General features: G+C 40.4%; 1 protein-coding gene across 1 annotated transcript; it reads left to right on the top strand.

The window, feature by feature from the left end:
* Positions 1–437: 437 nt before the first annotated feature.
* On the top strand, positions 438–24,540 carry PCOLCE2 (procollagen C-endopeptidase enhancer 2; the record flags this gene model as incomplete). Its single annotated transcript, XM_084267089.1, has 9 exons — positions 438–526; positions 1,406–1,514; positions 8,896–9,151; positions 10,497–10,621; positions 13,722–13,858; positions 17,275–17,429; positions 21,064–21,147; positions 23,076–23,243; positions 24,193–24,540. 9 exons carry the CDS (start codon positions 438–440, stop codon positions 24,321–24,323), a joined length of 1,254 nt encoding a protein of 417 aa, XP_084123215.1. The 3' UTR covers positions 24,324–24,540.
* Positions 24,541–26,525: the final 1,985 nt, after the last annotated feature.

Genomic DNA, 26,525 nt, shown 5'->3' with positions numbered 1-26,525 from the left:
CGTCGCGGGAGGCTGCGGGGCTTGGGGCGATCCCGCCGACGGCAGATCGCTGAGGCTCCGTCGCTCTGCGCGCTCCTTCAGCCCCTGCGTGCGCAAAATACGCGGTGCCGGGGGTGTCCCCCCGCGGCCGAGGCTGCGGCACCGCCGCCCACCTCCCCGGGAGACACCGGGGCGGGGCTGGGCGCTCCCGGGGCACGGCCCCCAGGGGAAGGGGGAAACCGGCAGCGCCCGCGGTTCCGCGGCCGCGCAGCGCCGCACCCCACAAAGAGAGGGAGGGAGGGCGGGAGGGAGGCCCTGCCCGGCGCTGCCCTGCCCCGGGGGCGGAGGGCCGCGGAAGCCTTTGCCTCCTCCCCCGGCCCCGGCGCACACGGGAGGAGCAGGCGGCAGCTGGAGGAGCGGCACCACGGCCCCATCCCTGCCCCAGCCGTCGCCCGGAGATGCCGCCCGCCGCTCCGCTGCCGCCGCCGCTGCTGCTGCTGCTGCTACTGCTGCTGGGGGCGGCGCGCCCCGCGGCCCCGCCGCACAGGTACCGCGCGTCCCTCCGCGCCCGCGGCTGCGCCCCCTCCCCTTCCCTCCGCAGGAGCGGTGCCACCGCGGCTCTGCGGGGGGCGCGGGCACCTCGGCCGGCACTGGGCAGCCCCCGCGGGTGTTTCACTGCCCGTTACCGCTACTTGCAGCCCCGCAGAGCACAACACCCAGCAGGACAGCGCGCAGCACCATTGTCCTGCACCACGGATACGATATACGTGCGATATAAAGTCATATCTCACTGTTCGCTCAGCCTCGTGTCCTCAGCAGGGGTGGTTCTGCGCAGGGGTTTTGGGGCCCCCCGCATGCACCCGGGGTGCGGGAGCAGGGAGCTGCCAGCGGGCCTGGTGAGCCTGGCACAGCTACGCCAAGTCAGGATGTACGACTCATCCCTGGACTTGTGCTCATGGTGGATTGGCTCTTGGGCTATAGAAAACTTCCCAAAGCAACTTGCTGGATGAAAATACCTAAATTCAAACTGTTTCAAGGTGGAATGGATAGGAACTAAAAGTTACTGTTAATGCTGTGCTATTTTAACTACTATAAAAAGCCATTACACTATTGTTCACTATAACAGCAATTTGCAGTGATGTATCACACCACCACACCTTCCATCTTACAAACTCCAAACAGAGGGAAGGGTAACAGTCTGTGTAAATCCAGAATTAAAGTCCAAGTAATTAATTTTCTTTACACCTAAGTTTGTGTGTTAAATTGCACGTTCTATGTCATTGATGAAATTATGCAAGTAATGAAACACCTTTGAAGTTAGCAATGTTTTTAAGTATTTAATCTGTGTTTTTAAGACACACTATTATACAAAAGAATAAATGAAATATACTTTAAAATTAAGCACTATTTTTCCTGTTATTCTCAGGCCTACATTTACATGTGGAGGAGTTGTATCTGGAGAGTCAGGGTTTATTGGGAGTGAAGGATTCCCTGGAGTCTACCCTCCAAACAGCAAATGTACTTGGAAAATCACAGTAAGAACTTTTAATATCACAACATCAGTGCTGAAGACAATGAAGAGCAATTTGTTGTTAATGCCAATGTTTTACATGGGACAATGTATATGCAATAATGCACTCAGCAGCCCAGAGCAGCTCAGCTATCTGAAACTTTTTAGGGTTGTTGTAATATGATCATAGTGGCTGAAGCAGAACTGACCTTGCCTCATGTGAGAAGCGAATCTTCATTGACTTCCATAGGTACAACTCTAATTCTTTTAAATTCATGTGGCTGAAGGCAAACATCTACCCTTTCAGGCACTGCAGAAAGCAATAGTTAAGTAAGATCAAATGGACTGAAGTAAAGCTTTGAGGTGTAGACAAGGAAAAGCAAAATTCGTTGGCAAGAAGACATAGAAAAAGTTTCAAACAAAACCAAAAAAACCCGTCAGGTTTGCTTGCAGTGTGCTAGTAACAGTGTTCTGCCAGCCAGGACATCTGGAGTATGTCACACAGCAAGCTGACAAAGCAACAAGAAAGTGCTGTTACATTTATAAGTGACCATGCGAAAGGATGTGGTACGGTTGGTACTTTGACCATAGGACAGAGCCATGGTGCTCATGGACAGTAAATGCCATTGAACAGCTACAACTAAACATTTCAGTGCTGGATGTGTCCTTATCCAGAGAGTCAGAGAAAGTGATTTGAATGAATGCTTTTCCTCACAGCTGCACAAATTAAGGCCTCCAAAATCGCCCACCAAATTTGCTCTGTGTTTTTAGCCACGGTTCACTAAGGGCTCCTGTGACATTCGGGCCCAGACTATGGGCTTTGTTGGGAAAAAGTGTAAGGAAGCTTGAAAAAAATTTAGTCTATGTGTTGACAGGATGACTAAAGACAACTTCAGCTCCAAGGCTGCACACAGGCAAGGTGTTGGCAGTACAATAGGATGTCAGAGGGTAATTGTCTCCTGCTACTATAGAGATGCTGACGCAAAGCAGGAGACATTGATCTGTTTACAGCGTTCAGTTAAAACAACTCTTGTACCAAATGAGTGGTGTAATTTTAATGATTTTATCTGAAGGATTACCAGTGAAGCTGCAACAGTTGCTTTCTGCACATTTATGCTGCATTGTTGTTATGACCAAGGTTGAGGCTACCTTTAATCTGTGACTAACAAGAAGAGCATGAGGTGAAATACAGTCTGTGCTCTTCAACAAACCTGCTTCCTGCTGCTGAGGGGCTGAGATTACAGCAATTAGCCTGGCCCACATAACAATCTGAAGAGCAGACATGAACTGTGTTTGGAATCATACACACATGTCTTAAATGGGAAAGAACCCTCCAAAGTTACTTTACCAATATGACTCAGTAGAACATCTTCAAAAGTTCAAAATTGAATCTGGAAGGAAATAAGTTTGATTGTGACAGCATAACCTATTCTCTGTAGCTCACCTAAAGCCAGAAAAGGGCCACACAACTGTAGCAGTCCAGGCTTTCTTGTGCCCCATCTCATTTAACCCCTCTTTGACAATATTGTTCACTAAGCCAAGCTTATTTTCCCACACACCCCCATAAACTGTGTAGAGGCCCCTGTCTTTCAGATGCACAGGAAGGATGCAGGGAAGGCAGGGACTCTAAAACTTGCAAGACTAAGCCTGCACCCTCTTTAAACAGAGGATGATTTACTAAGCTGAGGAAAAGAGGTACACTCAGAGATCTGGTTAGCCTGAACTTAAACCATGAAATCCTTTCACCAGATACTGCTGAGGCTCAGAATAGTTTGCAATAGCACCCACATATGAAAGCCAGTAAAACGGCCATCAACAAATATGCTGCAGTTACTATTAGGCTTCCTCATTTAGCATCTGATCTTAGAAGGTAACCAAGACTTTCCCATTTCCATTTTTCAAAGTAAGACTTTCTATAACTAAGACCTGTCCAATTTAGACAAGGGCTGTGAACACCTTCCTGAAAACCCTCTGCCTGGTGCAGGATCTGACCGGACTGCAAGAGACATTGACTAATTTTGCACCTGGGTCACAAGAAGCCTGAACCTGTTTTCTCAACTATAGAGTCTCATATAGAAGAAATCCAGAGAGGCAGAGTGACAGCAAATTCATTCTTCAGAAGGAAATAGGTTTAGAAAATGCTATGGGTAATACAGATAAAGCAATGTAACATCCATGTATCACCTGAAATCTTTCCAATGGGTTTGCTAAAGCTACAAGAGTCTCTGTAACTCAACTATGGTTCCGTTATTTCAAGAGATGGGGACTTTTTCAGCTGGCTAAAGAAAACTGCTTCCCTATTCTGAGAGCTTTAAGAAGTGTTCAGAACATGCTTGTGGTCATATTAGAACCCTGGCAGCCTACAGAGCAGCTTTTAGCTGGCTTTGCTAAGAAGTCATTTGTAGCTATTTCCTACAGCAATGTATATGGCTTTATCTAAAATATGTCATACACATTGACTTTTAACACTCTGTAATCCTTCTTGGCCATCACCTCACATAAATGTGTCACACAGTTGAAGAATCTGGACTGCTGTCCTGTGTTTTCCTGGCAGATCATGTAGTTCCCGTAAAATCCTTAATAACTTTATGTGCAAGGATACTACTGAAGACTGTCAGAGTTATGTAAGGTTGTAATTTATAGGTTCAGGAGCTGTGTCCCAGCAGGTTTGCTTGACAACAAGAAAAGTTTGAAAAATCTAGTTATCAGAGGAGCTGGGAATCTGCCCTGGGGGAGTGAAATATTTTAAATCATTTCCCCATATCTCTGTTAAACTACCAGTAAAGAACTTTATATGTGGTTATATTGACAGAAAAGATCTAGCTGAACAGAATCTAGTGCCTTTGTGAGGGAGAGCGAGGTAATAGAAATAATAATAAAAATATCAAAAAATGTTCCTTTGTGGCTGGGTAAGATGGAGCTCAGGAACCAGTGAGCAGGCAGGAACTGTGGTGCCTCCCAGGATCTAACTCTAAATACCTCACATATTCATTGGCAGCAGATAGAAATAACCTATTGTGACTGATGTATTTTTTAAGTCTACCTAGGACTGCTATGGCAAAGCACACAATCAGTATTTTGGTATTAAACTTCTACCAAAATATATTAAACAATACAGGCTTAAATGTCAGGCAAAATATTTCCTAGGAAAGTTGGCATATGAGAGGTTTTCCCCACCAAAAGATTGTTTTCAAAGCAAATAATCTAAACCAAGTAATTTTGAAAAGTATGACAGTTTGGGAATCCTCCCCAGAAACTGAAAGAGGCACAGTGATGAAGAGGGCTTTGTGCTCAGTCAGAACAACAACAGCAAAACAGCTTAACTGCTTTAAATGTCAGTGTACTTTGATTAACATTCTAGGAAATGCATGCACTGAATGGTGACAAAAAATATCTAAGGTCCTGATTTTGTGGTGGGTTGTAGATATGAAATAGTCATGCCCTTTTCAAGAGGTTAATAATCTCACAGATGATTTTAGGGAATTATGCTCTAGAAAAACTCTCCCTAAAAATTCAGGGAGTACTATTTTCCTTTAGCCTTCAGTAGGAGTAAGGCATCCTTTGCACCTATCTGATCTTAAAGAAGTCCGTAGAGTTAAAATAAGAAGGGAAGCAAAGGGCAACTATGGGTGTGTGTGACGAGGAGAGGCAGAAGCTGAAGTTCCTCTGGTGTTGAAAGATACCAGCTGGATGGACAAAACAGAAAAATAAGGCACACCCTGCAGGGGAAGCATCACATATTCTTCCTTTGACTACTCAATTTTTTTAATTTTTTTTTTTTTTTTTTAAGAGCTGAATTTTCCTTCCAATTCTTTCTCTGAGGTATCCCATCATCTTTCTGCATCAGACTCGGATGTGGCTCAAAGTAAACAGAACTGAGTCATGCTGGCCGTTACTTTCTCCCCTGTGTTTCTCATGGAGCAGTATTTTAAATGTCCTAGTATAAACCTTGGCAGATTTTAGCACATTGGTTTTCAGCATTTTTAAAAGATAAACAGTAGAAATTCAAGTATTGTTCTACACAGACGCCTGTATTGAGGGTGGGAGTCCTTGGCAGGAGCTGCAGACTGGAGCAGCTGCTGCCAGAATGTGGAACCATCGTCCTCTGCACCCTGAAATGTCATCTGGTCAGATGACAAACTTTTAATTGATTTCACATGCTGGAAAACATTTGATATTTTTGTGAATAATGACAAACAGCATTTTAATAAGCAATGACATTATTTTATAAAGTAATGGCAGTAAGGAGTGACTGAGATAAAGGAACCCAGTTCACGCATTTTGGTCACTGACTTAACTCCCCAAGTTCAGCTCAATATGAGCAAGGATTATTCTGACAACTGATGTCTAAAGTAGGCTCCTTAAACCTTCACGACCATGTGGCTGAGTTTTTCCTACGGATTTTCTTACAAACTGCCATGAAACAAAGCTTAGCACATCTGTGGGGAAGTGTCTTGAACAAAACCAAGCAGACTGAAGTAACAGAAGCTAGAGAGATTCAGAACTATAAAGAAATATACTTAGATAATGTAATATAGTATAACAAAGTCAGAGGAGAAAGAAGTATACAGCACTGCACAGAATTACTTTTAACATGAAGCAGAAAATCCAAGATTTGAGCGAATGGTTGGCTGGCAACTCAGTTTGGCAGCGTCCTGTCCCTCTTGGGCATGGGTCAGTGCTGTGCCTTGGTTCCCCATGCCCCACTTGGGGCAGCATGGAAGAGCAGAGAACCCCAGTGTAGGACCAAATGCTGCAGGGCTGGCCTGAGCAGAGCAGTGGTGGCTCAGTGTGCTGCTGGAACAAAGCTGTCAGTGAGCACCCATCAGCTTTGCCAAGGGATAACCACTTGGCTAAATCTGAATGTGTTTCTAGAAGGACAGCAAAAAGACCTTTTCTTACCCCAGAACCAGCCACTTCCACATTTCAACTTCTTTCTTCAAACTCAGGGAGGAAGTAGGTGTCTTCAAAGCAGCAATTCAAGCTGAGGAAGTAGGACAAAATCTCATCAGCACCGACAAAATTATTGAATCTAATATGATGGAGCAACTTCTGCTCAACTTTCAAAAATAGTGGAAGAAAAAGGGGAAAATTCTTAAACACAAGTAAGCTGCAGCGAAGCTGCAAGATACTGTAAACAGTTTTGTAGCAGAAAATTGTTGGACAACTTTAACAGTCAGCATAACAGCTCTGTCTGTATTAAAACATGCTAAAGGTCACCTGATCTGGATCCTGTTGTACCAATTGGAGAAACTTACAGATAATGAGTATCCTGCCCCAGAAAAACACGTGTTATTTTACATGCTTGCTTCTGAAAAAAAAAGGCTGCTTTAATTTAACTGCCTAAATCCAATTTTATCTAACTACACCCAGCGTTTTTGAACTGATTTGTCTGGTCACATAGAGTTTGTAATATAACCATAAATAACATTCAGACCTTCTGACAGGAATACCAAATTCCTTTTAGCTCTTTTTCTGTTAAAATGACCGTGTCTTAATGCTTCTTAGTGATTCAGACCAGAAGACAAGTGAATGCAGTAATAAGAGATTTAGATGAGAGCAGTGATTCATGGAGTCATATTGCTTTCACAGAGTATCTTACAATATGACCCTGTGTCTGTATTGGCCTTATACTGACTATATATACATATATATATACACACACACATATATATATATACACACACACACACATTTGTATGTGTGGGTTATTTTCTGATACCAGCTATAGGGCTGTCATGTAAACATTTCAGCAGTGTGTTTTAAACTTAACATCTGGCTTTAAAGTTGTAGAAAACATAGGCATAGTGCTTTGGAAGTTCTGGGAAAGATGAGATGACTTTTGTGGTTTTGATGTAGTGCTAGTAGTGATGTATGTCAGTACAGGGGAACTGAATGCATTTGTGAGAGACCTTGCACTAGGATTAAAGGCAAACACTCCAAAACCAGCAGCAGGAACTGCAGTGGGGCTGGTAAGCCAGTGTGTACGTGGGCCCCAGGCAGCTGAAAACAGCTCATGCAAAAGTCTGTCCTGCTGCAGGATCAGTAAGAACCAGCTACATGAATGAGTAACCTTAACATAGCCATTTTCCACTACATCTGGAGCTGCTGTCTGTTTCAGTATCTTCTGTGGGTTAAGTGGTGGTCAGTAATGTCTGTAGCACTTCCATCTATACCTGACACAGCATTTTTAACTATTGAAACTCACGGAATTCTGATGCTGTTTGACAATTTCATATAGGAACAGTTTAATTGCAGTTTGTCTCCAAGTGGTGTTTGAAAATCAGTCACTGTTAAAGAAGGAAAAAAATCATGAACTCTTAAAGAAAGTGGCTTAAATATGGACTTACTGCAGATATACTGTGTGTTATATATTTAAAGCAGAAAATAATAGCAGTGTTTCAGTAAAACAGAACAGCTGCAATTATTTTAATAGGTAACCACTCTATGAACCAGGCTATGAATTGCACACAGTTAATTACACCCTGCCTGTCTAGGGTCTTCAAAATACTGTTTCCCTTTTCCTGTCCTGTCACACTGCAGTGAGTGCTTTGTTAGAATACTTTTCACTTCTCAGTAAGCTGCTTATTCTTTCCAAAACTTGCTACTCTACCCCAAGAAATATTCTCCTTGTAAACAACCGTGGTCTCTTAATTCACATCCTTCTCAATGCTTTTGCCTCTTTTGCAGTGTTCACAGATACAGATATGTAAGATTGGACACCCACTAATGGTTTTGGGTTTTTTTGAAGTCTCTGTTTATAATTTTACATATTCTTTGCAAATACAGTTCTTTCACTGCAGCCTTCAAGCTAAATGTGCTCACTCCAGTAGCTAAATATTAGTGTTATATAGCATTAACCTTAAAGTTTCCAATTTTATTTATAAATATATGTCATGTGTTGGTAAATAATAAAAAAGAATCCTGCAAACTATGAAACTTTATGACACAAGTCAGCAAGACAGGAGAGGCAATTTCATTTGCTCAAAATTATCAATTGCTTGTTACATTTTTTTTTTAACCATATTACTCTCATCCTCCTCACCTCACATGGTGACAGGGAGCTACATGGCTGATTAGATACTTTCAGCAGAAGAGAAACATGCCAAGAAAACTGGGTTATGATGGTGTTTCATCAATATATGAGCTTGGCTAGACAATACGGTGGATCAGGAAGAAGAAAATGGCAACAGAGATGGCCAGAACTTTGTTTTTATGACTGATCCAATATGATTTAAAAAAAAACCACTCTGCCTGGAGCATAGCTGAAAAAAAAGAAAGCTTACCTGGCAAGAAGTTAAAGATATGAAAATACTCATGAAAATAGTGGGATGAGATAGATACGTGGTGTCAGCCACACTTCAAGATACACGTCTGCCTCCTTCCCTCCCTCTCTTTCTTTGCAGGTCCCAGAAGGAAAAGTGGTGGTTCTTTCTTTTAGATATTTAGACCTGGAAAATGACAATTTGTGCCGATACGATTTTGTGGATATATACAGTGGCCATGCCAACGGACAGCGTATCGGCAGGTTCTGTGGCACTGCGAAACCTGGCGCCCTCGTGTCCAACAGCAATAAAATGTTGGTGCAGATGACTTCAGATGCTAATACTGCTGGAAGTGGATTCATTGCAAAGTTTTCTGCAGCAGAACCACACGAAAGAGGTAATTAACAGTTATATATGTGCTGAAGGCAAATATATCTGTACAACTCTATGGAGACCCAAATTAATGCTAAAAAGATGTGATGCCAGAGATACTAGGGATTGTGCTGTTCGTTGTATTCCTTAATTATCTGCTCAGCAGATAGCAAACTATAACTAACTCTAAACAGTTAATCTAATAAAGAGGAGAGTTAACTATTGTAAGACTTGCAGAACCACTACTATAAATCCATAATGCATTTATGTCTGGAATACTGTATGCTATTCTGATGTTCTGATCTCAGAACAGGGTGTAATAAAACTATCAGGAGCAGAGACAACATGTATGATAGAGCTAAGTAACATCTACACAAAGAGCAGCAGCACAGCATGGATCTCTTCATGCTGGAAAAGAAAAGGTCAAGGAGGGTGTAGGAGTAGGCTCTGAGGTCATGATGAGTATGGAGGAAGGGAATGGAGACCACAGGTACTGTCTCTTCTAATAGAAAAAACAGACGAGCAAGTGGCTGCAAAGGAAAGGAGAGGGTGTTTTTTTCTCAGTGAGCAGTTAAGTGATGGTGTCCTGTGCCAGGGGACATTGTGAACTGTCAATTTTTATGCTGGTTTAAAAACAATCAGAAAAACACGTGAAAAAAAATTGTTAGGGATGATTAATCCTAAAGGCATTGCCTTGTGTTTGGGAAAGCCACGAACTGCAAGAGGCTGGGCGGTTACAGGGAGATAGTCTCATCCTGCTAAGCTGAGTGTTTTTTAAGGCTTTTGCTACTAGCGTGATCCAGACAATACAGGTTGTTGGTCTGACACCGTGTGGGTCATGTGTAATTTATTAATTCTTCCAGTTGTATCCCTGTATGGGTAACACGATGGAGTTAAATTAATAAAGAAGGTGCATAATTGTATTATAAATAAGGTTTACATACCTGATGTATCTTGTAATTTGGGACTGGGAGGAGGAGGAAGAGGATAAAAATAATCGTGCTCCATTATGGGCTCTCCATGTGCTGCAGTCCCTTTGGGAATGCTGTCAGCCCTGGCTCAGCTCCCCACATGCTGCAGGGACGCCTTCCCTGGTGTCTGTGGCCCTCCCTCCCCTGCTGTTCACAGGAATGCTGCTCACCCTTTTTTTCTTTACCCTCCTCTTCCTCCACATCTGGCACGTTCTGCCCTTTGCGAACTACCCTTCCCCAGAGGTGCCACCGGCTGAGCTGAAGGGCCCAGCCCTGGCCTGTGGTGGCAGAGGCAGCTGGAACGGGCTGCAGTGCCTTCACCTCAGAGGCCCTGGCGCCTTGCCTGGGTTACCTGCGTCCCAGCGGCACTCTGGTCAGCACAGTGTGTTCTGCTTGCAGGAGATCAGTACTGTGGGGGACGCCTGGAGAAGCCATCGGGGTCCTTCCAAACGCCCAACTGGCCAGAGCGAGACTACCCAGCAGGAGTCACCTGCTCCTGGCACATCATCGCCCCAAAGAACCAGGTAAGGTGCTGCCATCACCCTGCCAGTGCGGCCCAGCTCCCATTGCCTGCTGGGACCAACACCTCAACACACTTGCACAGCACGCTGCCTGTGTCTGGAGGAAACAATGCTAGCAGGCCCAAATCTAGAGCTGGGTACGTGCAAGGAGTGCTACACCTACACTCCAGCAATACCTGCCTTCCTCTCATGTATCTCCTGGCTCACTCCTGTCCTTTCTCAACACTGAATGTCCTCTTCTGTGCATTGGTACTTTCCCCTAAATTAAACTTGATAAGGCATCTGTGACTGCTGAAGCTTTTAACACAGATTTTTTTTTTTTCATTTTTTTTTTTGAAGATGATCCTGTTGACTAAGAAAACATCATGCAAATTAAGTTAGGGCAGGTGGTCATCTCAGGGCCAACCATGATGATGACTGATGCTGGCTTGAAGTCTAACAACATTTGTGGCATTTTCAGTGTTGCTGTGGTTTATTATGAGGAGCCCAGGCAGAGCTGATTGAATTTATTAAAAGCAGAAATTGTTTTACTGTGCTTAGAGTAGAGGGAATATACTCAGATGTATCTTGTACAGGGAATTTTCAATGTACATTTCAAGCAGCTTGTTTTACTTCATATTTTGAAGGCTCCATTTAATAATATACTTGGCTTAATTAGTCAGATACCATCAGAGTATATGTTACCACTTGGTTAAGACTTGAAGAGATGCAGTGGCAGACCAGGGGTGCTCACTTGTCACAGTTTGCCACACATGGCAAACACAAATGCATTCCCTACACTGTAGGGAATCCTAGCCTCCCATTTCCTGGTGGTTGTGGAGCCTCAGCAGGAATTCTATAATGATTGAATACTATGGTTATCTGAGCATGTTGGGTAGGTTGCTTTTCTTAACCACATCCAGCTTTTTAAATTCCTCTAAATTTAACAGCAACTTTCCTCTTAATCTTCTGCTCATGACTGTAATCCTCCAAATAAAAAAAGCTGCCCCAGATAAATATACTCTTCAGATCTTTCATACTTTTCCATTTACCAAGATATTTTCTCCCTTGAACTGAAGCAGTATGTCAGCTTAGTCTTTCCTGTACTTCTCTTTAATCCACATTCTTTGCTTGCTAGATACAGGTCATTTAACAATCCCATAGATAAGCAGTGATTTTTAAAACCTTATCTGTAAACTGCAGATTACTTTGGTTCTTTTCAAATATCTCTAGATAAGGCTAAAAATTTTCCTAAGCTTGCAGAGAAGGTTTTTAAAAGGCTATATAAGCATAAAGTCTATATAAGCATAAAAGGGCATTATATCCCTTATATCCATATATATTATATATTATATCCATTTTGAAGATCCTGTTCCATAAATCTACAAGTTTCTGAAGATTTTTTTCATGTACTGCAGTAGCAGCTGTTTGTGTGTAAATGAGGCAGAATTCTGACAGTGCCAAAAGGCATTTCTGAGGAAGCAGCGAATAAGCCTCTGTCTCCAAGAGCACACGGAGAGCTGTTCACTCTGCCAGTTGCCAAAGTTTAGGTGCCGTTGTCTGTACTTACCTTTCACAAGCATATGAGCAATAAAACAAGGCACTCTCTTGCTTCTAATAAAAAAACATTAATTACTTCATTTACTATAGAAGATGGAGCTACTCATGATGGCAAGGAGCTTCTATTCTATTACAAAATACTTCTTTATTAGTGCAAAGTGCACTTATGTAAATAATAGTAAAGTAGATCCTATGGCCTGCTGGTTGGCCTGTGTATGGAAAAATTTAGCACTGCTGCTACAAGTTGCATTACTTCTTTTTATACCATGTTTTGTGATCAGAACTATGTTATTTAGATGGGTACTTCCATGTAAAGTGCATTTTTTCACGATGATGACAAGGTTTGTGAAACAAACCTATTACTCATCTCTGAAACCAAGTCCCCCTAGGTTACTCATACTTTATGGGCAACAAAACGATGCCTTATGCATCTGAATAGTGCAAAAGCATATGCAGGCAAAACTAAGACATCAGGTGATAACAGGCTATCTTTACTGTGAATGTTGAACTGTGTCAGTAAATCAAATGAAGTGTACATGATGTACAAATGACTTTGTACAGCCTGAAACGATTTAATACCATCTTTAAAACACACCATTAAAGAGAAATCCTACATATTTATAGTCAACACAATTCAGTGTTGTCATTCAAGTCCTATTTGTGCTATTTAAGGAAGGATGATTTAAATACTATTGTGCTTCATATAAAGGAGCAACGTAAATACACCTATTACCTCTGTTTCGATATGCTGTTATGTTGTGTTTCCTTTCCTGCCACAACAACTGACAGAATCATACTTTGAGACTTCATTTCAGAACAGTTAATGCTGTTCCTGTTTTCTTGTCCACTGCTTTTCTTTCTAAAGTAGAAAAGTCCACGAATACCAGTCACATTGGAGGTAACAGCATCAGTACTGGAAATACCAGAGTTACACCAGTTCCATCTTATGACCTATAAAGCCTCAACCCTTATGGAAATTGTGTGTGGAAATGCCATTCCTTTAACTACTTCTTTCTTTTGGTTTTAAGCCTTACTATTTACTAATTTTCTTTCTATCAAGGTTTTTGGTTTTGGCCCTTTTATTTCTACATCAAATAAACACAGCATTGGCAACCACAGCAGTCCAAACCCTGTTCTTAATGAAGTCAGTGAAATAGCTCATGACCAAGTTTGCCCTTGCTTTTTCCTTAGCATATTTTGGATGATATGACTCTAAAAGCCTCTTAACTGTGGTTTAGATTTGTTACAGTTACTTTAAAAGCAGTATAACATTAACACCTACTATCCTGTTTTCATTCACTCATACAAATAACTATCAAAACTTCCTTGCATATATCTGAGAAGAAAGTGTTTCACAGAACATTAGCATAATATCTTGAACTATTTGTTGCAGAAAAGTCGCTTGGGTTAAAGTATGTTACTCCACAATCAAGTAGATTAAAGGCTTTTCATTTATGAAAAGAAAAATCAATTTGTAGTTTATATGAAGAGGTTACTTACTGTACGACACAGTAATAAATACTGATATCAAAACCCTAATGAGTTATTTATACTTTCCTTGCAGCTAATAGAGTTAAAGTTTGAGAAATTTGATGTGGAGAGAGACAACTACTGTAGATATGACTATGTGGCAGTGTTTAATGGCGGTGAAATCAATGATGCTAAAAGAATTGGGAAGTACTGCGGAGACAGTCCACCAGCGTAAGTAACTTCCTTGAGTTATGAGCTTCACTGCTGCTCTGTGTGGTTTTGGTAACAGTTCTGTACTAGCCTTCAGAAAGATTTTTCTTCTTTTTTTCAAAAATTAAATATGACATTCTCTACCTCCATCTGGACTTGCAGGAGTTGCTTAGTATCTTTTTTGTCCTTAGAAAGTTTTCTCATTTCTCTCTCCCTCCACAACTAGCCCTGGATCCAGCCATGCTCTGTTCAGTCCCTCAAGCCTTACTAGAGCCTTGTCCACTAACACCAATGCTAATGATATTGATACTGGTGTAATACTAGTATTAATGGTAGTTGAACACTGCAATCACTTAATACAGAATCACAGAATCCCCTAGGTTGAAAGAGACCCTTTAGATCGAGTCCAACCATAGCCTAAATATGTACGTTTTGATTCTCGATTCTGAAGTACAAGATTCCAGCTGAAGTCTCTAGCCCCTTGGCTTGTTATTCACTTTATCATAGTCATTTCCCCCTCAGACACTTCCCTTCTGCTAGTTCCTTGTATCACTGCTTACCGTATCTTCCATCTGTGCCAAGGCACATTGCCTCATGAAGACTGCTTCCGTGCGTGTGCTGGGTATCCAGCTTTGCTATTGAGTTCCTGCCCTCAAACCCTCTCAACACTCCCCTGCCAAAACCCACAACTCTGCTATCCCAGAAAAAACAACCCATACCAAGCCTTCCATACCTCCAAAACCCACCCCAACTGTGGCACTTGGAGTAACGTCAGATGTTACATTACTTAATACTTACTGCCAGGTAGAGAGGTATTCCACTGACAACCACAGCATGAGAACCTCCTTGTGACTTTGCAGATCCATCCCTTACCTCTCAACTGGTCCTGCAGAACAGGGAGGTGTTTACCTTCGAGCTACTGTAAAAAAAACCAAACCCAAAACCCCAAAAACCCACAACTAACGGAATCTCATATTGGAAACACTCAACTAGTGATGTTCTGTACAAATACCTTTAGTTCCTGCTGTGAGTGCTTTGTTGTACACACACTGGATCCAATGGGCTGGAGCATATGGACTTGCTTCCTAGCTGAACAGAGTTAAGCCAGAAGCTTAGATTAGGATCTAGTTTGACTCAATCCATATATATAAAGTTGTGACATTTCAGACCTTTTCCAGCTGAGGTAAGAACTGAACTCTGTAAGATCTTGTCCTTCCTTGGTTCTCAAAAGGCAGCAGTGAACAACAACCCTTACAGATGAGGCTGGTGGCCTCCAGTCCCTGAGGGTTAGCTGCTTCTTTCCAGCTACAGCCTAGCACAGCTGTACAGTACATTTTGCACTGTCTGGATCTGGTCTTGGCTGACAGGGCAGTGCAAAAAGAAGTGGTGCCAGTAAGTCCCTCAGAGGCAACCTGGAGTAGCTTCCTAAACCACCTCTCAACTGTGGCTCAGCATCTATCCCTACAGCATGTCGAAGTTGTAAACTGGTCTGCCAAACCCTAGTGGGCTTCAAAATAGAGACATTTTAGTATGGATCTTATGCAACAGGCAAATAAGGGCAGAATACTGGGCTCAGAACCAGGCCACATAGCTTAGAGATGAGATTTCCTGTTACAGAATGTTATAAGTGTCCTGAAAGCCAGTTTTGGAACATCATTGCTTCCTAACCAGACTTCCAATACAGAGCTTGAATAGAGTCACTTTCCCTTGCAGAGTTGTGTGTAGGCAGCGTATATACCCAGTGAAAGGGGGAAAGTATGGCTCCTAGGGATTTTGCACTAGCTCTTGAAAATTCTCATGAGAATTTATCAGCTGGATTCAGAAAAAACAGTAAGGACAAGACCAGTGTTATACAAGAACCAGGAATCATGGTATGTAAACTGAATTGTGAACCAAGCCTTCTATATAGTTGCATGTCTGACAGTAATTATGCAAGGTGGAACTCATTCACCAGCAGGGACAGAAAACCTAACACGGCATTCTGTGGCAGAAACCATATATTACAGGTGAGGAGAACAAGTGGGTACACTGAATACTCTTGGTGGTTGCACAGAATTCAGACCCAACTGCTGACCAGCAAGCGTACAGCGTAACCACCTATCTCATTCCGAAATGCAATTACTGTGATACAGACATGCCTGGTGTACATAATCATCACAACTTGCTAGGACAAGTAATTACGCAAATCCTGCCTCTCAGACAAAAAGCCTTCTTTATAAAGGGAGGAAACAGACAACATCAGATGTTTCGGATTTGCTGTTGTGGCCCTGGGGTTCAGGAAGCAGAACAAAGCTCTCTGGCTGACAAGCAGTGCTCTCCTGTGTCCACAGCCTGGCTCAGTACCGCAGCAAGCAAAGCGTGATCTGTGCAACTACCACAGCCTCTGCCAATCTATACAATTGCAGATAACCAGGCGCTTACTTCTGGTTATGTCACCCTCAGCCATCAGAGTAAACTGATTTCTGAAACACCTGCCAAAAAACTGGTAGAGGATCAGAAGGAGTTACTTCAAAGGCTTGATTGTTTTGAAGATGTCCTGCTCATGAGTTATGCCAGACTTCCTGAAGAGAAACAACACAGCCATTTTAGTAAAACTACATTTTAAAACCACTTTCTATTTTTCTGTCTCCTCACCAAGATTCTTTTGCCTCTTTATTTTTCTTTCTCCACCAAAACTGTGGTTTTCCTTGAAAAAAGTGTGTTACTAATTAGTAAGGAATATCGAGACAAAGTGGGTGGGAAGGTCAATAGAAGGAGAGAAGTGCTGCTTTGGCTGGACTTGCATTCCCAGTGATCATGTCGAACAGTAGTATTGAATGAAGTCTCATTGCACTACACCCAGAGCCAGTGCCACAGCAGGTACTAAGCAGCTTATGATCTGGAAACTGATACACTGAACAGTGCTCGTTCACGACATCTCAGATCCTAAGAAAATAACTCCATTAGTGCAAGGCCTTGGTAATGAATATCCAATCACTGACAAAAATTGAGTCTGTCGACATAATAACCCACATAATTTTCTTTCTAGCAATTTGTCAAAGAGTTACAGAATCCAGCATCAAATGTGTTATGTTTTTCATTAAATCAAAACAAATAATAAACCCCTCCCCATTTACTTACCTCTGCTTCATACTGAGGATTTCTTCAATGTATTTTTCACTGTGTTAATCTAGCCCCTTCCATACACTGAAGAATTTAAAGATACTCCCATTGACACAACCTTCAGGAATCAGAGGTTTAGATGATTCATCAGAACGAGTTTCACATTCATAACACCAGTGTCTGACATGCCAAAGAAACATGTATTTCAGCATTACTGTGGGGGCAGATGCTGCATTCAGACTAATATTTAAAGTGGGTTTTTTTTTTGTAAGAAGAATGCTATTAATAATGCTTTTTGTCTTTGACACTCATTTTATTTTGTTTTTCTATTTCAGGCCTATTCTGTCTGAGAGAAATGAGTTGCTCATTCAGTTTTTGTCTGATTTAAGCTTAACAGCTGATGGTTTTATTGGCCATTATAAATTTAGACCAAAAAAATTACCCACAACTACTGCTGCACCTACTACCACAACAGTCCCTGCTACCTCACGTAAGTTTTATTTGCTTTATTTCATTTCTTAGGAAAAGACTTATCTCAGGATACGGAGAGGGCTATGGAAAAATGCCAAAGAAAGTACATTAAAAATCACAGTTGAATGGTTTGTTAGTATTTCAAATGTTGAAAGAATTAATTAAAATTAATATACTCAAGGGAGTATCTACCTAACATTATTAAAAGGAAATCTATCCAGGGAAGAGTTCAATGTAACTCACTCCAGCTGAGAGAATTTTCCTGTCTCTTCTCAATTTTTGACAATTAACTAGCAAATTCCATAGAAAAATGAATGAACAACATTCTTGTGTATAAGAAGTTGTAAGTATTTTGGGAAAAAACTTTTATTTAAAGGAACCATTTCTTCTATACTAGCTAATATGAAAAATATGATGACACTTTTCTCATATGGTTAGTAAGATCAAGCAAACATGGTATGGAAGCCATCCGAGTCCGCTTTAGATTCTGTCAACATCCTGTCAGCATGACACACTCCTAGAATTATTTTCATTTTATAAATTCCAATCCCTGATATTTTTAAAGAAATATGTCACACTAAAAATAAATTTCCTTTTATATTTAAGACTAGACAGCATATATGAAAGATCAGAGGAGGATTTCTCTGAAGGCATTGCCAAAGCTACCTCATTACTGAGACAGTGAAGGGATAAATTCTTACAATTTCTGTAACCCAAATGGGAGAGATTTAAGATGCAGGTATAGCAGGAAACCAAATTATTTATGATGTTTCTGCCACACAACCTGATTTGTACTTAAAATACATCAAAGGTCAGGACAGCAGTGGCCTGTCAGCAGGAAACCAAGGACCTGTAGTGCTTAAATACTGATAATGAAAGATTTCAAAAATAGACACAAATAAACATTATAAAAATTAAATCATAATGACCTGTAAAGCATTCTGATGTGACTGCTACTCTACTAATAAATAATTCATCTCTTCTTCACTGTAAAGCACTTCTTGATGAAATTGCTAGTTCAAACACTTGGTCTCAGCTAACCCAGGCTGTCAAGTACCTCACGCTGCTTTTGTGTTCAGGGTTTTTGCCATTTTGCTCTGAGAGTTGTTTTTGTGTGCACATGGAGAATGGGTGCATTTTACTAATTAATTCAAAATCAATTTTTATGACAACAGCAGCATTAGAAAATAAAACCAATGCAAAGTCATCTGACAGAGGACAACAGAGGGAAGGTATTGAAAAAGACTGGTCAGGCAGACAGATCGAATCCCTGTCAATGTCCGATCAGTTATGCATTGTGTAGGCATTTCTGATCTTAAAAACAAACCAAAGCACACCAAATCTCTGCAGTTTAGTTAAATGTCTGATCATTGACATTCAGAAGTATCCAGGTCAAATAGACATAGCTTATTAATTTGCAAATCAGACCTGTTCAAATTTGCACAGAACTCCAGGCATTAATAAAATATTTAAATTTAGTATGCACTTTCAAGAATTACCTCAGTCTCTCTCTTACATAAAAACATTAGTAGTTGCAGTAATAAATACTGTACAATATATTCCTATAAATAATTAAGATTAATACAGTACACACAGTTATTTTCTTATTTCCTTGGATCAAGTAACACATTTGCCTGTCAATATGGCTTTATGAAAAATGATTGGCAACAAAAATGGTAATTCAGTTCTCCAATACATAGTTTGCTAAATTTCGATACTCATCTGCACAACAGTAGGTGGCCTCTGCTGACAAATCATGGCAAAGTTAGTCACCAAACCAAATTTACAGAACTCAAAGCAAAACTTGAAGTGTTAATGTAAAAAAACCCAACTGAACAAAAAGACTCCACCCAAAACCTGAGAAGACCAAACAAGAATATTTTGTAGTGTATAACCCCAGTTTTAAATTTAGAAAAATCAAAGTGCAAATAAAGTTTCTGGCAGCTCCCATACTGGCATGCACCTGTGACTCATCTACTTGCTGTATTTCTCATCTTTCATTTCTATGTCCATAGCAGGAAGAGTCAAGGAACATTAAATTCTTAGTCTTTGTTGTTCTGCATATAGCACTGAGATAGAAGGTACTTGCTTGACATAGCAACTGATGCTTTGAGACAGGAAAATAATTAAGTGGCATGGCACCCTGCCAAGTGCTAATTTAAAATAATAATTAAAAAAATTGTCAGTTAAAGTTCTGGGAACTGAGGGTAATGTGTTATTTCTACATTGTGTTGTTCTACACTTTAGAAAAAGCAATTCAGCATATAATTAAAAATAGAAATACACACTGGTATGAAAGAGCTATGCAGACACATTGAGGCAGCAGAAGCAATGGCAGTGGGAGTTTCGTTCCCATGACTGTGTAGATCTGACTGTAGGACCGAGACTGCATCATATAGAATATGAGTAGATATAATTCCACAGACATAGTAACTTGTTCTTCTAGAGTCACACTGAATACTGATTGTGTGAAGACTGAAAAAGCCCCCACCCAAAACCCCAACCCAAAAACCAACCCACGAACCCACCTCAGATCAATGATAAGTATGGGTCTCATTTTTAAACTTTAAAAGGCAAAACGCTGCATATCCAAATCTTCTGCCAGTCATGGGCATAACACTGAAAGCAAAGTCATCTTAATGCCATTCAGCTGAATCTCAGAAACTTGGAAAATTATAAAAATAGTCAATTCATTCAATTAAAAGAAAGTACAAATATAAATTACTCTTGGGAAAATTAGTCCTTTTTCAGGAAATATAGAGTGAATAAAGCTGTAGAACACTCCGTTCTAAAGGAAGTAAAATAAATGACAAGATATTCTTCAAACATAGTTTAGTTTTTCTTGGAAATTAAGGTTATGGACAGGTTTAGCTTTTTTTAGTCTGTCTGTCTCAGATCCTTGCTTCCAGTAATTATGATATCATGGACTAAATCCAAACAAATTTGAAAAGGATGTACAAGGCTTAAAAGTACTGCATCCTGACGTGTTATGTAGAAAGGCTGAGTGAAGTACAGAGACTATTAGCATCCACCCAAGGAGAGAAAAAGTGCAAAGTGTATTCACTTGCTTATAAACAAAGCATTCCATTTCAGAAAGGAAATGTCAACCCCTAATGTTACATAGATACTTTGAACATTATGCTGCATATCAAAGTGCCATCAGTAAAAATTACACAGTACTACTTGTCACATAACTATGTGAAAAATTTAGGAAAAAAAGAGCCAGGAATTTGAACTCTGATCTCTTCCATCACAGTACAGTAATTTCAGATAAAAGGCCACCCCCTCCCTCTGAAGCATTACTGCAATAGAACAGTATGATTCTTCAGGCACACTGCTAGGGCAGTATGGCAACAGGCAGCAACAGGTGTGTAAGATCACTGCCATCAAATGTAAATTTCCTGTAACATCCCATTCTATAAAGTCACTGGAACAGACACATGGCTGAGACATGCATGAAAAGATACATGATTGGAGGTGATGGCAGACAAAAGGAATATTGCTGTTGTGGTGTTCATCCCTTACAAATCCAGACCTTGTTAATGTGTACATCAGGATTATCCACATATATATTATTTTTTAACAACATACTGTTTTGCATTTGTATCAAATGCCCCATTTCAATTTCAATTTACGTTTTGTTCCTCAAAAAGTTGCGAAACCAACAGTTGCCTTGTGCCAGCAAAAGTGTAAGAGGAGCGGGACCCTCGAAAGCAATTATTGTTCAAGCAACTTTGGTAAGGAAGCAATTTATTTCTTCTTAATTATTCACTTGGCACCGTGTTTTTAGACTTGTAGGAATTTTACCAGATCTAGTTCTGAGTTATCATTAATATATAGGTTGTATCATTGTATGGGTGTATCTGACATCGGGATTGGTGCTCCACTCAATACACTCCTGGAGATACTCTGCAACAGGCATGACACATGCCTGAAACCAACACACTGTCTCAATCTGAAAAGCAAACGGTGATGGAAGGCAGCCTACTACAGGACAGCACTGATTCACTTACTGCATGTCACCTCATTTGGCTGTAACCAGCCCATACACATTTTATGCTGATGATTCCACAATTCGGTTTACAGACCTCCACAGAGGCCTGTAAAAGAAGGTAGAAGGCACAGAAGCAGACAAGCACTGCTTCCTGGACACAGGCCCACATCACTGAGGAAAAAGGATGCCTGCTGTGTATCTACATGGCATCGTCACTGCTGATTTACTCCATCACGTCTCAGAGTATTTCCCTGTATTTATACTGGAAGCTTTTTTAATCCCTTATGACATGCCTAAAAATTTGATAGGACAACTCCCTCCCCACACACTGTTTGTTTGTTTTAATCTAACAGCCTTGGGAAAGTGGGGGCAGCTTTGCATCATTTTGGTAGAAACATATTTGAGGGCTGTGGCTGTACCCCAAAGTAGAATGGAGTCACTGCAGCATGACCCTTTCCCACTAGCCTGTTTTGATTTGCAAACAGTATAGGCTGTCCCAAAACAAGAAGGAGGTAGGAAAAAAACCCCTAAAATACAAAGATCTCTTACTGACCATACCTCAGCTCTTGCAGTTAACGGTGAATGACACTATGCAGAACTGGTTCTTTTTTCTCTAGCATCAAGGTAATAAATCCCACTCACTCTCACCTTTTGTGAAATAGTTGAAATTTTTCAGTCTTTTCCTTGGCATGAATAAGAGTAAAAATATTTTATATACACTGTGAATGCAAGTGTATGTTAAAGTACAAACACAAAGCGTGCTGTTCGTAGAAAAGAATTTGTTCCAAGTTTATTTGTTGACATTATAAATTTAGAATATGAGCTGTTTATTTTTCATTGTGTATTTAATTTTTATTGTTTCTAGAAATGTAACTGCAATACCTAGCATTTTAACATCCAGAGTTGTCTTCTGATTGAATTAGAACATTGAGATTTAATGAAAAGTACTGGATTAAAGGAAGATAACACACAAATTTATAAATGCCTAATGAAAATGTTGATTATGCAGATGTGTAAAATAAATCCAGCTGCACATAGTTGATAACTAAAGCTCTAATTGGTCCTAGGATGGAATAGCTTATTTATTAAAGGTGATCTGAAAGAAAAAAAAAATTGCTAATACCATTTACCATTCCCTTTTGATAAATTCAAGTGGCCTACAAATTAATCTAGTTATCCTAGAGAAAAATGGTGTATTTGTTTTCATACTGAGAGGTCCTGGGAAGATAAAATGGTCTAACCACTGTCTGAATTTAGAAGAAACTGGCAAATTTGTATCTGGTCTCAGATAAAAATTTACCTTCTAGGGCAGCAACTATTCCCTGCTACTCATGTTGAGAGACCTGAGAATTCAGCCTTTGGCTCAGACTTCTCCACTGTTTTAAAATCAATCATTAAAAGTAATATCAAATTCTATCATCTAACTGAAATTATCAGAACCTAAAAGTGGGCTTGCCAGAGACCAATACATTCTAGGACCAGTTTTAGATTTGTGCCACCACAATTTGTCAGTAGTGAGTTATCTATTACAGGTGATATTCACAGTCTTAGTAACTGCTGCCAGTATTGTTTGTTTCCTTATTACAGACAAATACATTTAGTCAGCTTTTATAATGCCTCAAAATGTATGTCTAAAAATGAAAAGAATGTATCAACTGCCTTTTCTTCTAGTAATAACTGGAACTGTAATCACAACAATAACCCGGGCTGGCAGTCTGCATGCAACGATATCAATCATTAATGTATATAAGGAGGGAAATTTAGCAATTCAGCAAGCTGGCAAGAGTATGAGTGCCAAGATTCTTGTTGTATGTAAACAGTGTCCTCTCATCCGAAGAGGTAAGTACAGGAAGTTTTGTGTGTTTATAAACTACAAGAGTTTATAAAAGAGAAGAGAGTCAATTTAGTAAGCATCAAAACCCCCTGACACCATTCAGGGTACTATTGGTATTTAAGCATATTAACTCAACGTGTGCAGAACCAAAGTGAAAAATCTTTGTCAGAAACTAGTTTTTGGTTTTGAGTTCTCTAGAAACTAGACATCTGTCTGAGAGACACAGTATCATTCTTGGTGGAACAAATGTTCTCCTTTTAGGCAGATTGCTGGCTAACTTTGGTTTCTCTTCCCAAATCTCCATGAATTATTTAATAGCCATCACTTCCTATCTAACTTTCATGCTTGTGCCCCTACACCACCACTCCTTCCAGCTGAAGACCTTGCAAACCCTTTGAAGCCATGGAAATACGTGAATCCATCCAATTTCTCCACAGCTAGGGCTTCTCACAGATTAAGCCCACCTTACTTGCCTGGTTGCCTCTCTGTATTTCTAGAAAGCATTTTAGGTCTTTGGATGAGGAAAAGGGATGGAATAAACAAGTGCATTATCCCTTTAGTACATAATCCTACAAGCTGGGCATATGAGAAAACATCTAGAATCTATGAGACCCATTCTACTCTGGGTGTTGGTAGCAAAGTTATCCAGCATTTAAGTGGCATTTTTAACGTCTTTCAGACTCATTTGACAGTCTACATGTAATTAATATCTCTCATGTATTTAATTATGTACTAGATACTCAGCTACACGTCTACTTAATTTTTATGTAACTCTAGTTTATTGCATAACAAGCATGGCAAAGATGGGTAAGGTGCTATACGCCTTAGGTGGAAAGGCAAACGTGTTAGAAGGCATTGGTAACAGAGTGCAGCCAAGCAGAGTCCACAGATAAAGAACTATACTTACCAAGTCACATCCTGGATTTCTGTCATGTAATATGCTCTCCTTTGTAGGTTTAAACTACATCATCATGGGCCAAGTGGAAGATGATGGTAGAGGCAAAGTCCTTCCCAACAGCTTTGTCATGAGTTTTAAAACTAAGAACTCAAAGATCCTAAATGCCTTGAAAAACAAAACATGTTAAAACTAAACTCTGCAGCTGCATTCTATCATCTCTAATGTTCACTTAGCATAAGTCATGAAGATACAACTGTCAGCCCTAAGACCATGCTCAACCTTCCTGCCCCGCCATCCACCGACGCACACCCTGGCACAAAGTGGGATCTGTTACACGTACCTATCAGGACCAGACCATCTGCCTAAGCCTTAAAGCTGAAGATTTGCAGCACAGCCATCTGATCTCAAACATACCAAATTCCAATTACTTGGAAACTGTTAATTTATAGTTGTCCAATTTTTTAAGGGGTTTTCTATGTAAAATAAGAATTCTAAGTGCAATATTTATAGTAAGTCATTTTAACTTAGCTTTTTTTCTGAAGTTGTTTTATTACATGGATTTCTGCATTATTATCCGTGCTTAATAAACTATTTTATGATTAAATCATACGCCAATGAGTATTCATTATGTATAAAGCAGGAAAAGCTAAACCTAACAACTCTTTTTTGATCATTTCTTTTGATGGTTTGGGTCTCACATGACTGACACTACACTTCTGTGCTGACCAAGGGCCTGATTTTTCTTCTATTGGTGTATCGTTGATTTGAGTAGGAGATGAAATTTACTCTTCAAGCAATTAGAGAACTGTAAAACAGCACCATGCTTTTCTCTACTGATGACTAAATAGTGACATTTACTACCTAGATTCAAGTTCCCTAAGGTAAATTAGGGAAAAGGAAGGTAGGAATTAATTTAGTGGCAGTAAAGTACACAGGCAAATACTTCAAATTTTTCCTACTGTGAAAGGACGAGCAATAGAGCAATGCCCAGTCTGGCACCAGTAGCATAAATAGTAGCAGATCTGTCTAATTTATTTCATTCCTACATGCAAAAGGTTGAACCAGTAGCTATTTTGAGCATTAGGGAAAGAACAGACTGGTACCAGACAGTGTTATACTGCTTAGAGATCTTTGTCAGGTCTGTCTATTGTATACAGTTCTGTGCTAGTCTGAAACTAAAAGGCTACTAGCAAAAACAGAGGAAAAGAAACGCACTCTAGAGAAGCTAAAGGACATTTTGGTTGAAAGCAGGTACGAAATACATGTTTTCAAACCACACTAACAAAAATTACATGAATGGATCAAAATCTAAGATCCCTTTAAGAACTTGTTTTCTTCCTATATAAATACCATACCAGAGTTTTCTGATCATCTGTAACCATGGTCAGGAAACTGTAACGCAACACAGAGTCCCTACTGGAAACACCCATCGCTTCTCTCAGTCGTGGATCATCATTCTTCCATTACTGATTCTCACATGTGATGCCGAGGTACTGCCACAGTGCAACTCGGTAGCACTGCAGCGTCTCCTCCAAAGACTAACCGGCAGCCAGGCAGGAGACAAAAGAATCAGAGGGAGGCAACAGGGCACAAGGCGGCTGGGCTGGCAGCTCACAGCAGCAGCTCAGTGATGGGCAGACTCTTTTGTCTTACAAATTGAACCGAATGGCATTTCTTTGTGGAAGTGGCAGCAAGATTTGTTTGCAAAGCAGATGTAATTTTGTAATTCTCAAGTTTTTAAATTTTAGTTTTCAGGTATTGATTCCTATGCAGATTAGGGGGGTTTATGCACAGCACATTCTGCATTTCTCAGCAGCAGCCTGGGGAGAAGCAATGTGGAAATTATGCTCAGAATGTCTTCAACTATAATAATCTATTTTTATTTATGATGACATGACCATCTGCCATGGAGCTTTCTTCAGTGAGGCAGTTAAGAGCCTGGCAGCCTGTTCCTCCTCTCCCAAATGGTAGGCAGGAAAAGCTCCTGCCTGCTCTTCTCAACACTCCCTTCAGACCAGTTTCTTTTCCAAACCAAAGCACTGACAGCAGTAGCCTTGCTATGGGGAACACGAGCCAGGTCTTAAAACATAGAGCAGTGCCAGTTTTCTCTAGTAAGAATTGGTTACAGAACACAGGTAAAAACTATTACAAGTCTTTAAAAGCAGATGTAGTGACTACAAGCTTCAGACATTTAAAATCCAACCTGCAATCAATCAGAATCCAAATTATCTCACCGCAATGCAATTTCTGAAATAAATTCAGAAATAAGACAAATTCATAGTTAAGCAAGAGCATGAACTAAGCTGACTTTCAGTAATGAATGGTTTTGACCTTTCTGTTGCAAATGGAGGTAGGCATGAAGATTTCCATCCCCAATCTGCTGATCAGC

Source organism: Gallinula chloropus, assembly GCF_964237585.1.
Source record: "Gallinula chloropus genome assembly, chromosome: 8".
In the NCBI taxonomy this organism is placed as follows: Eukaryota; Metazoa; Chordata; class Aves; order Gruiformes; family Rallidae; genus Gallinula; species Gallinula chloropus.
This window is presented reverse-complemented; position numbering and strand designations above follow the sequence as displayed.